The 12867-nt window shown below is 55.4% G+C and overlaps 1 protein-coding gene across 3 annotated transcripts; it reads right to left on the bottom strand.

Moving 5' to 3' along the window:
* Window positions 1-268: 268 nt before the first annotated feature.
* St6galnac4 (ST6 N-acetylgalactosaminide alpha-2,6-sialyltransferase 4) lies at window positions 269-12487 on the bottom strand. Of its 3 annotated transcripts, XM_075985875.1 has the most exons (6): window positions 12353-12487; window positions 11898-11998; window positions 10025-10210; window positions 4276-4688; window positions 2326-2433; window positions 269-964 (listed from the first exon to the last, which is right to left on the bottom strand). In XM_075985875.1, exons 2-6 carry the CDS (start codon window positions 11907-11909, stop codon window positions 775-777), a joined length of 909 nt encoding a protein of 302 aa, XP_075841990.1. In that variant the 5' UTR covers window positions 11910-11998; window positions 12353-12487; the 3' UTR covers window positions 269-774. The 3 variants fall into 3 exon arrangements, with proteins under 3 accessions (XP_075841990.1, XP_075841989.1, XP_075841991.1); XM_075985874.1 differs by lacking the exons at window positions 11898-11998; window positions 12353-12487 and adding an exon at window positions 11134-11222 and having other exon boundaries at window positions 633-964; XM_075985876.1 differs by lacking the exons at window positions 2326-2433; window positions 11898-11998; window positions 12353-12487 and adding an exon at window positions 11134-11227 and having other exon boundaries at window positions 633-964.
* Between the last annotated feature and the right edge of the window lie 380 nt (window positions 12488-12867).

Raw genomic sequence — 12867 nt, 5'->3', positions numbered from 1 at the left:
GCAGGATGCCGTGGCACTGCAGGAGACTGAGGCGCTGCAGGAGGTTGAGGTGCCGCAGGAGGCCTTGGCGCTGCAGGAGGTTGGCTGCGGTGCTGCAGGAGGCCGAGGTGCTGCAGGAGGCCGCGGTGCTGATGCCCAGACACAACGCTGGAGTTGCAGACAGCTGTGGGTCTAGAGAAGGGCTGCAGAGCTGTCTGCCCTCCAGTGAACAGGCTACAGGTTTGTGTCCTAACTCCATCCCACATCTGTTACCACACAAGACACAGTGTCCAGAAAATATGCATTTACTGACACACATTTGAGACAGTCCTGGGAGGCTGATGCTCAAATTCAAAGGCCCTTGCACCCATCAAATCCCAGGTCCCAGGCTGCACCAGCCTGAGAACATGGCACCATGTGGCTAGGAAAAGGTAGAGAAAAGACCAAGACTGGCACAGAGCCGTGACGCTGGTGAAGGGGCATCGGGCATGGTGCTGGTGATCGGCCCCAGGGCAAAGGCCACTTGAACGACCCGGAAGTACGACAAACCCCAAGATGAAGACGTGGATTTGCCAGGGAGCAGGGGTGGTATAAACGGCACCCTCTTGACTCCCCTTCAAGTCACAAGGCCCAAGATTTCTCCAAGTGTACGCAGTGTGGGGGTAACAGAGAACCCAGGTTCCACCTGGCATCAGGCAGAAGGCCAGAGTCATAACAAAATGTTCATAATGGAGTGTGGAGGCCTGGAAAGGGTTGCAGGCCCAGCGGAGGCCTGGTGGCCACTGGCAACAGGAACTACTCGGCCCTCCAGGACGGGTGGGCGAACACGATGGGTCTCTTCTTGGCCCAGCGGGAGAACACAGCCTTCTCGGTAATGAAGCGATGGGCACTCCGTGGTGCCTGCTCATGCAAAAGGTACATCTGACACTCGTCCAGCCGGCCCTTTTCAAAGTAGTGGTAAGGCACCGAGGGGCCGCTCTTCTCACTGTCGGGAGGGAACAGGGTGAGGTGGGACATCACGGGACCTCAGAGCTGCCCGCCTTGGGACTACGCTTCAGCTCCTACAGCTCTGGGGACACCCACATCTGGACAGATGTCAGGAGGCCAGCAGCTGTGGGACCCAACAGCCACAACTCAGAAACTGCTTCTTGGGTAACTCTGGGTCAGAGAAGCTCCCTGAGCTAAACAGCCTGTCTGGAAATCGGAGCGAGCAGCACACTCAAGGGCGAGCAAGTCACTCAAACGGTGCTCTGAAGACTGGTGCCTAACCGCCATGCCCAGAGCTGCGGGCTCTGCACACCCCGTCTTTTGTGGGCCACCCATGGCAGGGACCGTGCTCTTACCATCTCGTGTGCCCGAGACACAGGGTCTGAAGGGAAGAGAGTGAAAACCTGTGACTTTCTACAAACCCCTTACTTATGATAATATTGAAATATAATAAAGTAACATGGGAAAATACAATTCCACTTCCAAATCTGAACTCACAGTATTTAAGTAATACCGCAACTTAATCTCTCTGTGGTGTTCTAGTAAAATAGATATAGGTAGGACTGGAAAGATGGCTGCTCTTCCAGAGGTCCTGAGTTCAATTCCCAGCAATCATCTACAGTGGAATCTGAGATCTTCTTCTGGCATAAAGTCAAGCAAGCACTCATATACATAAAATATATAAATATATAAATCTTTTTTTAAAAAAATAGATACAGGCTCTAAAGGGGATGGGCAACCCTTTAAAAATCATTCCATCAGGTGGGTCCAACCCAAGGCCCATCTTGCCATGTATATTTTTGGCAACTTAAAAAATTATTTTTGCATTTACTTACTTGTGTGCGTGGGTGGGCAAGACCCTGCCACAGTGTACAGTACATGTGGAGATCAAAAGACACATTGAAGTCAGTTCTCTCTTTCCAGCATGTGGGTCATGGGGATGCTTAGCAGCAGGTGCCTTTACCCACTGTCCACTGAGCTATTCCACCAACCCCTTTTTTAGTAACTTGATGCGTGGTTCTTGTTTGTTTGTTTTTCGAAGCAGGGTTTCTCTGTGTAGCCCTGGCTGTTGTAGAACTTGCTCTGAAGACCAGGCTGGTTACCTGCCACTGCCTCCTGAGTGCAGGGATTAAAGGTATGTGCCACCACCGCCCAGCGATGGCATGGCTCTTAAGTGTGAACTTTGTAGATGATGATATCATATCACAATATCACTTGCTCTGATGGCTCAACGACCTTCTGAGAAAAGTACAAGTCTTTGTTTTCGCCAAAGGCCTGCACTTAGGAGGTCTGTGCCTGGGTCAGCCATCATGAAGCCCTCACACCTTCCCCCACCCCCAGCCTGGGAGCCAGTCTGACCTGCAGTAGCTCTCACTGACCATCCCGTAGACCACGATCTCCTCACACAGCTCCAGGGCCAGGATCATAGTGAACCAACCAGTGCTGAGGAAGGAGCCTGACTGCCTCCTGGGGAGGATGGGACATGTCAGTGGTCCCCCTGACATCCCTGCTCCCCACCTCACAGCTAAGAAGGGGTCCTGAGGAGGACGGAACATGTCAGCAGCTCCCCCTGACACTCCTGCCCCCCCCCCCACCTCACAGCTAGGAAGGGGTTGTGAGGAGGATGGGACATGTCAGTGGTCCCCCTGACATCCCTGCTCCCCACCTCACAGCTAAGAAGGGGTCCTGAGGAGGACGGAACATGTCAGCAGCTCCCCCTGACACTCCTGCCCCCCCCCACCTCACAGCTAGGAAGGGGTTGTGAGGAGGATGGGACATGTCAGTGGTCCCCCTGACATCCCTGCTCCCCACCTCACAGCTAAGAAGGGGTCCTGAGGAGGACGGAACATGTCAGCAGCTCCCCCTGACACTCCTGCCCCCCCCCACCTCACAGCTAGGAAGGGGTTGTGAGGAGGATGGGACATGTCAGTGGTCCCCCTGACATCCCTGCTCCCCACCTCACAGCTAAGAAGGGGTCCTGAGGAGGATGGGACATGTCAGCAGCTCCCCCTGACACTCCTGCCCCCCCCTCACAGCTAGGAAGGGGTTGTGAGGAGGATGGGACATGTCAGTGGTCCCCCTAACATCTCTGCCCCACCTGATAGTTAGGGAAAAGTCCTGGGGGGGATGGGGAAGAGGCAGCAAACCAGCCTGAGGTCAGCAATGGGTCAAGGGCAGAGCTGTACACAAACCCAAGTCTGATCAGTATTGCTACCCAAGCTGCTGATGCGGCTGGGGCCCGGGGAGACCCCAGTACATGAGAGCACAGTGGTAAAAGGGACAGAATCTGTGGGAGAACCCTTCCTCCGCTGTAGGGCACCTGATTCACCCCCGAAACTCCCAGCCTCAGTGACTAGCTGTGAAATCGGGAGACTTCCCGGTGGCTTTGAAGAGGGAATCCGTTAGCCTTGCCCATGCCCCCATTCCGCCAGGGTCAAGGTTCTGTGGCAGCCCCAGGTCTCAGCTCTCTGGGTACTCTCCAAGCAGAGGGTCACCCCCTCTGAGGCTGCAGCTGGCTCCCCCATTCATGCTGAGCACAGCCGGCACCTGCCCCACCTGGAGCTAACACACACACAAAGTGAGGTCAGATGGTGACAGGCGCTAAAAAGACTAGGAAAGAGGAGTGAGATGCAGAAAACGGGGGGGGGGCGCTGCTTCAGAGGGGGTGGTCCGGGAGGACTTTCCTAAGGAAGTGACAGTTCATCCAGACCAGACAGAGACAATCATGGGAAATTTTAGAATATTCTAGGCAGAAGGAACAGAGAGCATGCGCAAGGAACTGCAGCTGGGCACAAGTGTGAGCATCTGAGGATGGGGGTTGGGGCACAGGCATGCAGGTGAGGTACATGGGGAATTCTGAGGGCCCTCGAACAAGGTATTAAAGAGGCGTCTGATGCACGGTGCTTAGCTCAGGGCCTGAGACCTGAAAACAGCTGAGTTTTTTTGTTTGCTCATTTTTGAGATAGCGTCTCATGTAGACCAGGCTTACCTCAACCAAACTCCCTATGTAACTGAAGATGCCCTTGGAGTCCTGACCATCCCGCCTCTACCTCACGAGTACTGGGATTACAAAGGCGTGCAAGGTCAGTTTATTCTATGCGGGAGTTGGAACCCAGGGCCCCATGAATGCTAGGCCAACATTCTGCCAACGGATGCACACCCCCAGCCTGCAGGCAGCTGTTCTGATTGCAACCCTTACTTCAGTTATCTGGGACAAACCTCAGAGGGCACCTCCAATCTTAAAGCATTTCCCGGCACAAAGAGGCTCTTGAAGAAGGCAAGCCCCAGGCACCGGGGTCCCCAGCTCACCGGTTCTTGCCCGTCTCCTCTTGGAAGATCTGGTCACAGTAGGCCATCATGCGTTCAGTGAAGGTGTACACCTGCAGGCCCGGGTACATTCTGGTGAGCTGCAGCAACGTGCGGTAGGTGCGGCCACCCAGCATCCGGTCCATGTGCCTGCCCTGGCCCCACACCACATAGAGTGTGTCTTGGGCCTGCTGGAAATAGTGCGAGTAGTTGCGCAGAAGCAACGGCACGCTCGTGTGCGAGATCACGCGCAAGGTGCTGCGCTGGCCCACGTCCTCCTCAAAGCCCACGGTGGGCGCCTGGTTCATGCGTAGTACACACTCAGCACCGTCGATCTGGGCACCCAGGCCTGAACCCAGCATCTGGCCAGAGCTGGAAACCACGGCACAGCTGTGGCAAAGTTCTCGGATAAGGGGCTACAGGGGAAGATAGAGAAAGAAGAAAACCTCAACACTAGCCGCCATCCACCTGTCTCATTTGCCCCCACCATACCCACCCACCCTTTCCACCTGCCCCCATCATAACCACTCACCCTTTCCACCTGCCCCCATCATAACCACTCACCCATCCCTCCTGCCCCCACCATAACCACTCACCCTTTCCACCTGCCCCATCATACCCACTCACCCATCCCTCCTGCCCCCATCATACCCACCCACCCTTCCCACCTGCCCCCATCATAACCACTCACCCTTTCCACCTGCCCCCATCATAACCACTCACCCATCCCTCCTGCCCCCATCATACCCACCCACCCTTTCCACCTGCCCCATCATACCCACTCACCCTTTCCACCTGCCCCATCATACCCACCCACCCTTCCCACCTGCCCCCACCATACCCACCCACCCTTTCCACCTGCCCCATCATACCCACCCACCCTTCCCACCTGCCCCCACCATACCCACCCACCCTTTCCACCTGCCCCATCATACCCACCCACCCTTTCCACCTGCCCCCATCATAACCACTCACCCATCCCTCCTGCCCCCACCATACCCACTCACCCATCCCTCCTGCCCCCATCATAACCACTCACCCATCCCTCCTGCCCCCACCATACCCACTCACCCTTTCCACCTGCCCCATCATACCCACTCACCCATCCCTCCTGCCCCCATCATAACCACTCACCCATCCCTCCTGCCCCCACCATACCCACTCACCCATCCCTCCTGCCCCCATCATAACCACTCACCCATCCCTCCTGCCCCCATCATAACCACTCACCCATCCCTCCTGCCCCCATCATAACCACTCACCCATCCCTCCTGCCCCCACCATAACCACTCACCCATCCCTCCTGCCCCCATCATACCCACCCACCCTTTCCACCTGCCCCCACCATAACCACTCACCCATCCCTCCTGCCCCCACCATACCCACCCACCCTTTCCACCTGCCCCCATCATAACCACTCACCCATCCCTCCTGCCCCCACCATACCCACCCACCCTTTCCACCTGCCCCCATCATAACCACTCACCTGTATCACCTGCCCCATCATACCCACCCACCCTTCCCACCTGCCCCCACCATACCCACCCACCTGTATCACCTGCCCCCATCATACCCACCCACCTGTATCACCTGCCCCCATCATACCCACCCACCTGTATCACCTGCCCCCACTATACCCACCCACCTGTATCACCTGCCCCCATCATACCCACCCACCTGTATCACCTGCCCCCATCATACCCACCCACCTGTATCACCTGCCCCCATCATACCCACCCACCTGTATCACCTGCCCCCATCATACCCACCCACCTGTATCACCTGCCCCCATCATACCCACCCACCTGTATCACCTGCCCCCACTATACCCACCCACCTGTACCACCTGTCCCCACCATACCCACCCACCTGTATCACCTGCCCCCATCATACCCACCCACCTGTATCACCTGCCCCCATCATACCCACCCACCTGTATCACCTGCCCCCACTATACCCACCCACCTGTATCACCTGCCCCATCATACCCACCCACCTGTATCACCTGCCCCCATCATACCCACCCACCTGTATCACCTGCCCCCATCATACCCACCCACCTGTATCACCTGCCCCCATCATACCCACCCACCTGTATCACCTGCCCCCACTATACCCACCCACCTGTACCACCTGTCCCCACCATACCCACCTACTACAGGCCTATAGTTGGATCAGTTCCAAGGACTAATATTTACTGGGTTTTGTTTTCATTTATAAATTTGTCTACATACATTTGTGCGAACACAGGGGTGGGTGTGCTGCACACATCTGTGTGCACAGGGGCAGGTCAGAGGTTGACAGTGGGTATCTTCCTCAAGCACTCTTTAGTTTTTTGAGGCAGAGTCTCTCACAGAACCAGGATCTTGCCAATTGTGCTAAACTGGCTGGCTAGGCACCCCAGGGACTGTCTGCCTCCCAGTACGGGATGTTAGGTACATGCTAGGCACCCCAGGGACTGCCTGCCTCCCAGCATGGGATGGTAGGTACATGCTAGGCACCCCAGGGACTGTCTGCCTTTGAGCACAGGATGGCAGGTACATGCTAGGCACCCCAGGGACTGTCTGCCTCCCAGCACGGGATGGTAGGTACATGCTAGGCTCTTACATGGATGCTCAGGACTAATCTCTGGTCCTCATGCTTGCCCACCGGTCACCTTTACCAAATGAACCATCTCCCCTGGCGCTAGGGACTTTGTGGGGGGCGGAGCCCATGCCACAGTGCACACGAGAAGATCCGGGGCCAGCTTGAGTGGTCAGTCTCTCCTTCCACCATTTGAGTTCCGGGGCAGAACTAACTCATCAGGTTTTTAAGAAGTGCCTTCATCCATTAGGTCACCTGGCTGTGACATAAAGTCTCACTTTGTTGTCTTGAACTTGTGGCATCTCTCCTGTTTCAACTTCACAAATGCTGGAATTACAGGTGGCAACCAGTTTGCCCCCAAAGAACAAAGTTTGTCCACCTGGCAAGCTAGGCTTGTGAAAATGACTTCCCCAAGCTATAGCCAGCACTGTGGCTGTCCCCAAGACCTTAAGAAGTCCCTATTGGGACCTTGTTATGGCTATAGGAGCAAATATTTGTAAGGCTCTTAGAATGGCCCCTGGCACCGGCTGGATGTCATGCAAGTGTTTGGTAAGTAAACATGACAAGCCTCAGCACTTCAGAACTACCTACAACCCCCCCCCCCAACACACATGCACACATCCTGTCCAAGTCCAACCCATATTGCACCGAATAACAGGTGGGTTTTCAGGAGGGGGTCTTCCACGGCCAACCCATGACAGCTTGGGCAGTCTGGTTCCCAGCCTAAATCCTGGCTCCAACCCTTCCTAGCTCTACTGCCCGAGGAAGGGCGTGCTACCTCTCATCTGTGAAGCAGGTGTGAATACCTCTGCTGGTTCTCTTGAGAATGCAAATAGAAAAAGCACAAGGAAAGAAGGAGCTGGGGGACACAGGGCAGTCTTGCAGACCGGCTGCCAAAGTCAGTAGGCTAGAACACAGCGGGATGGAAAAAGGGCCTCTCCAAGGTTTAGGCCTGCCCTAGCACTTCTCAAGGCCAGAGAGGGCTGCAAAATGGCATGAGAGAACTGGGAGTGACAGAAAAGTTCTGTGTCACCATGGTGAGGGCTAGCCATGTTCTCCAACTTCTGTCAAAACTGACTCTGGGGGGGGGGGGTGATGGCGCAAGCTGTTAGTTCTAGCACCGGGGAGGCAGAGGCAGGCAGACCTCTGTAAATTCAAGGTCAGCCTGGTCTACACAATGAGTTCTAGGCCAGCCAGGGACACACAGTGAGACCCTGTCTATAAGAAAAAAAATATCTCCATTGATCTGTATATTTATAATTGGTAAATCATTTTACAAATCATACAGTTCAATAAAGCTGATTTAATCTGTTTATTTTTTATTTGTTTGTTTGTTTTTGTTTTTCAAGACAGGGTTTCTCTGTGTAGTTTTGGAGCCTATCCTGGCACTCGCTCTGTAGACCAGGCTGAACTCAAACTCAGAGAGATTACCTGCCTCTGCCTCCCGAGAGTGCTGGGATTAAAGGTGTGCGTCACCACCACCGCCCGGCTGTTTGTTTACTTTATGTGTGTTTGCACGCGTGGACACTCATCCACGTGGAGGCATATAGTTCTTCTTTGTTCTCCACTTCATACACTGAGACAGGGTCTCAATGGTGACACACTGAGAACCCTGTTTGGCTAGTCTAGTTAACTGTCTTTCCTTGGGGGTCCCACCTCTGCCTCTCCAAAGAACGGATTACAGCAAGCTAGCATACCGACCTAGCTTTCTGTGGGTTCTGGGGGTCCACACTTCAGTCCTTACCCTTGCGGGGCGGCACACACTTCAGGACTGAGCCATTTCCCTGGTCCTGCCCCACCTCTTTTGTTACATAGAGACTGACATGGGACTCAAATGCTGGGACGACAGATGAAGCCACCACACAGACCTCAGGCCCTAGAAGGGCCATTGTATCCAATCTGTTAGATGCAAACAGTGTCGGGGCTCTCAGGGAAAGGCTGGGCCCTCACCTGGAGGAAATCAAGTTTATAGAGGCATGCGAAAGATACAGGGACATTAATTCCACTCAGTAAAGGACGTTGGGAAATCCCACTCAGGTACGTTACTTTTTTATTGGACAAAATGTTGATTTAAGAACTCATATTTTCTGTACCACAGTGTTAAAAAAAAAAAAAAAAGGCGACCGACCCAGGCGGGGTGGGGCAAAGCTATAAACTCAGCACTCAGACACGGAGCAGGAGGACCAGACTGGACAGTGTCCCCCGACCTGGCCGTTCTGGGGGATTGGGGAGTTCGCACCCCAGGAGTTTTTTGCTTTGGTTTGGTTTGGTTTCATTTCTGGTCTTGGGGGTTGAACCTAGCACCCATTCTTGCTCACGAGGAACACTAGACTTAGCTCGAGCCCCGGCCCCAGGTATTCTCATCTCTTCACCAAAGAGCCACGCGGCAGCGGTGCTGGGCCCTGTCTGCTGTCTGTCGCCCTCTGAGTCTCGAGCCAGACCAACAGAGGCAAGTATGGCTGGAATGGCCCTTTATAGATGAGGAGGTGCCTGGGACTCAAAGGGATGAGGACCCACATGTCTCTGGCAGGCCAGAGCTTCTAAGCATGCCCCTAGGACCAACTAAGAGCCAGCAAACTAAGAACCAGAACATTAGTGCCAAGAACGAGCCAGGATGGCATCAGGGGGCTGTTAAAGGCGGAATGTTGACACATAGGGCCATGGCTCTCAGGGTCAAGGATGGAACGTCCCTTTGCCACACCAGGTACAGCAACTATGGGGACAGGAGTCACGGCCGTCTCGTCATACTTGGACTCCAGCCTCCCTGTCTCGTGAGTCATGGGACCACACATAACCTTGACCTATGTCCTCAGCCGCCACACAATGCCGGACACACGGCAGGAGCCAAAGCCACAGTTGCTGAGTATACGGTATGGAGACCCAGAACTCTAAAGATACACAGGTGCACACAGACACAAAAGGGCAGTCCCAGGTGGGCAGCCACCCTTTCTCCCCAGAATGTAGCTGGGCGGAGCCAGGCAGTGCTTGCGTAGTGCAAACCCTATTTCCTCCTACACCTTGAGAGCTCAGAGAGGTGAAGTGACTGGCAGGAGTCACACAGCAGAGAAGCCAAGCTCAGCGTCTAGGCTGGCTTGCCACCAGCCCAGTTCTCCCTGCTCCCTAGAGCTGGGGGCATGCTGCCCTCCCGAGCGTTTCCTGGCCGACTCACCTTCCCATCTGGCACGCTGCTGTAGCCACTGAAGTGCAGGGGCCCTGGCACAGTGGGTCTGGGTGCCACAGGGAGGGGGCGGTCCTGGCAGGCTGCTAGGCAGAGGGGCAGACAGGCCCAGCAGCACAGGAGGATGTAGACAGCGGAGAACGTCAAGGTACACAGTACGAGGAGCAGAAGGCGGCCCTGGAAGAGACAGTGGTTGTGGGCCTGGGGTTACCGCCTTCAGTAGAATCCAAGCTTCTTCAGGGATGCCTAAGTCTTGGCCCTTGAAACTAGAAATACCTCCCCCAAACCCCCTCTTCCAGGTCAGGACACTCATTTGGGATAAAGCCTACATACTGCTCGAGGCCACAGAGCAGTGGTGCAGGGTGCAGGGTATAGGCTGGGGTCTTAAATCCAAACTGCAGAACCCAAATTCTCACCTAGAACCCAGATACACTCTACAGTCTGGGGTCTCGATGGTCCTCAGCCCTTGCCAGGGCTGCCCCCATGGCCCCACCTCCATCACCCCGCCCCCCAGCTGGCCCAGGGCTGCCCCCATGGCCCCACCTCCATCACCCCGCCCCCCAGCTGACCCAGGGCTGCCCCCATGGCCCCACCTCCATCACCCCGCCCCCCAGCTGACCCAGGGCTGCCCCCATGGCCCCACCTCCATCATCCCACCCCCAGTTGGCCTAGTGTGTCCCCTTGGCTAGAAGCTGGGTGGGCAGTATAGGAGGTGGATGGAGACCCATCATTTCAGAAATGCCTTCAAGGACTGGAAAGAAGGCTCAGAGGTGACAAGAGCTGTCTGCACTTGCACCAGTTCCCAAGAAGCCCCGATGCCTCACAACCACCCATTACCTAGACATAAGAAAGGTTAGATACATGTCTCCAGGAATGACAGCTCATCCCTTGTCTAGGCTAGGATTGTTACAAGTTTGAGGCCAACCTGGGCTACACAGCGAGTCCAGGCTAGCCTGGGCTACAGACTGAGCCCCTGTTTCAAAAACCAAAAACAAACAATAAAAGCCACTTTCAATAGTTGGAAAGCTTCTGCTCAGTTACCCCCACTTCTAGAGATGATATTCCAAAGGCCACTGGAGGTCACCCTCTGCCCCTCTCACCTTGGGGCGGCTACCTGTATACTCAAAGTGCCCGGCCAGGCCACTGTCTGCTGGGCCATGCATCTCAGTACCTGTGACACTCAGACGGCCACTCCAGAGGAAACACTAGGAGATGCCCAGTGTGCCCAGAAAACCAGAGGTGCGGAACAGCCCCTGGCACATCCTGCCAGGGGCCCACCCTTCCTTGTCTGTCCATAAGCCACATCAGCTTCTAAAAATAAGTCTTCTCTGTGTGGCCAGGAGACAGGGTTCACAGCCCCTGAGGCCTCCGGCTCTGCATAGCAACTGGCCCCCTGCCCACAAGGGACTTAGAGACCTTGGCTCAGGCAGTGGTGATTAATCTTGCCACCCTAACATTCAAGGGGCTCACCAGTAAAGGCAAGAGTCGCTGATCTTAACCTTCACACTTCTCACCCCCTCGACCAAGTGACACCGTATGGTGACACCGTATGGTGACACCGTATCATTACCTCCATTTCAAGATGAGAAGAGCAAAGTGAAACCAAAAGGGGAACCGAGTCATTCACGGGGGTCACAGAGCCTCAGGAGCAGGGGGTGGCACAGGGGCAACCAAAGGGGCTACCACAGGGGCTGTGGGCGGGACTTTGTGTTAGGGCATGTGCTTAGCATCTACATGGCTCTGAGTTCCTCCCAACACCAAAAGGGGTGGGGGTCCCCTATAATTCCTGGCATAAGGTGACTGTAAAGCTCTGCCAGGTTGTCCCCAATTCCCCAGTGCGCTTTCTTCCTTCCATGTCACTTACCCGGGCCTTCATGCTGTCTGTGCCCTCAGCAGTCCGGAGGCTGCTGTCTCCAGAGCTTGGGATGGGAAAGGCTGGAAGCTGGTCCTAGGATATGAGGGAAACTGAGGCAAGGGAAAAAAGTACAGATCCAGGTCAAGGCAAATGGTCCAGGAACCAATAGTCTTAAAGTCTCCAAGCATGCGACAACGTGCCCTGTCCTAAAGGATGTGGGTTCAGAGACCTTGCCAAACCAATCCCCATTGTGCAGATGGGGAAGGACAGGCAGGGAGGAGACACTCTCGGCTCAAGGTTACCAACTGGTCAAAGCCAGGCAAAGAAAGCCAGGAGCAGCGATTTCTTTCCTACCCATCCCATCTCTCAACCGCGGGACATGGAGAGGCCTGGGGCGGGCGGGAGGAGGAGTTTTCTTTCACCCTGCTAAATTCCATCGTCCCCTCCCCACATTGGGCGCTAACCAGACGGGAAGGCTGAGGCGCGCCGGGGGCTCACGATGCGCTGCTCGGAGCTCCATGTCCAGTGGGCCCGGCCAGAGGGCCTGGAACCGGCCCCGGGTAGGAGGCGGTGCAGCAGCCGCTGCTTCTGCTGGGTGGAAGATCGAGCAGCACAGCCCGGGGACATGGGCGGCGCCTGGCGGAGGGGCGGAGGTTTTGCGCACAGGGGGCGGGGCCTACGGGTCGGGGGCGAGCGTGGAGGTCTCGACGTCGGGGGCGAGACTTGTCTACTTTAGCATCCCACCCTACTTGGTGTGTGCCAAGGGCATGGAAGAAAGAGGAAAAAAAAACCTCAAGAAGGTCTGAGCCACCATGCAAAGACTGCCTGGCCGGGGAGACTTGAGGTTCTCCATTTCTGAAATGGCCCGAGAAGTGACAGGCGACAGGAAATGAAGCAAGAGTTTCGAATCAAGCAGCCCTGGGTTTCAGGCTCGTAGGGCTGTCTGCTCAAATGAAGTACAAGATGTGAACTTGAAATT

This window comes from Microtus pennsylvanicus, chromosome 9, assembly GCF_037038515.1.
Source record: "Microtus pennsylvanicus isolate mMicPen1 chromosome 9, mMicPen1.hap1, whole genome shotgun sequence".
NCBI lineage: Eukaryota > Metazoa > Chordata > Mammalia > Rodentia > Cricetidae > Microtus > Microtus pennsylvanicus.
This window is presented reverse-complemented; position numbering and strand designations above follow the sequence as displayed.

What these genes read in the sequence shown, in the direction of transcription:
- St6galnac4 (XM_075985874.1), bottom strand. Translation starts at nt 11,196, where the DNA reads ATGCATGGCCCAGCAGACAGTGGCCTGGCCGGGCACTTTGAGTATACA. An exon ending in ATACAGGTAGCCGCCCCAAG is followed by an intron (nt 10,211 to 11,133) that starts GTGAGAGGGGCA and finishes TGTCTCTTCCAG; the next exon opens with GGCCGCCTTCTGCTCCTCGT. An exon ending in GTCAGTGAGAGCTACTGCAG is followed by an intron (nt 965 to 2,325) that starts GTCAGACTGGCT and finishes CCCTCCCGACAG; the next exon opens with TGAGAAGAGCGGCCCCTCGG.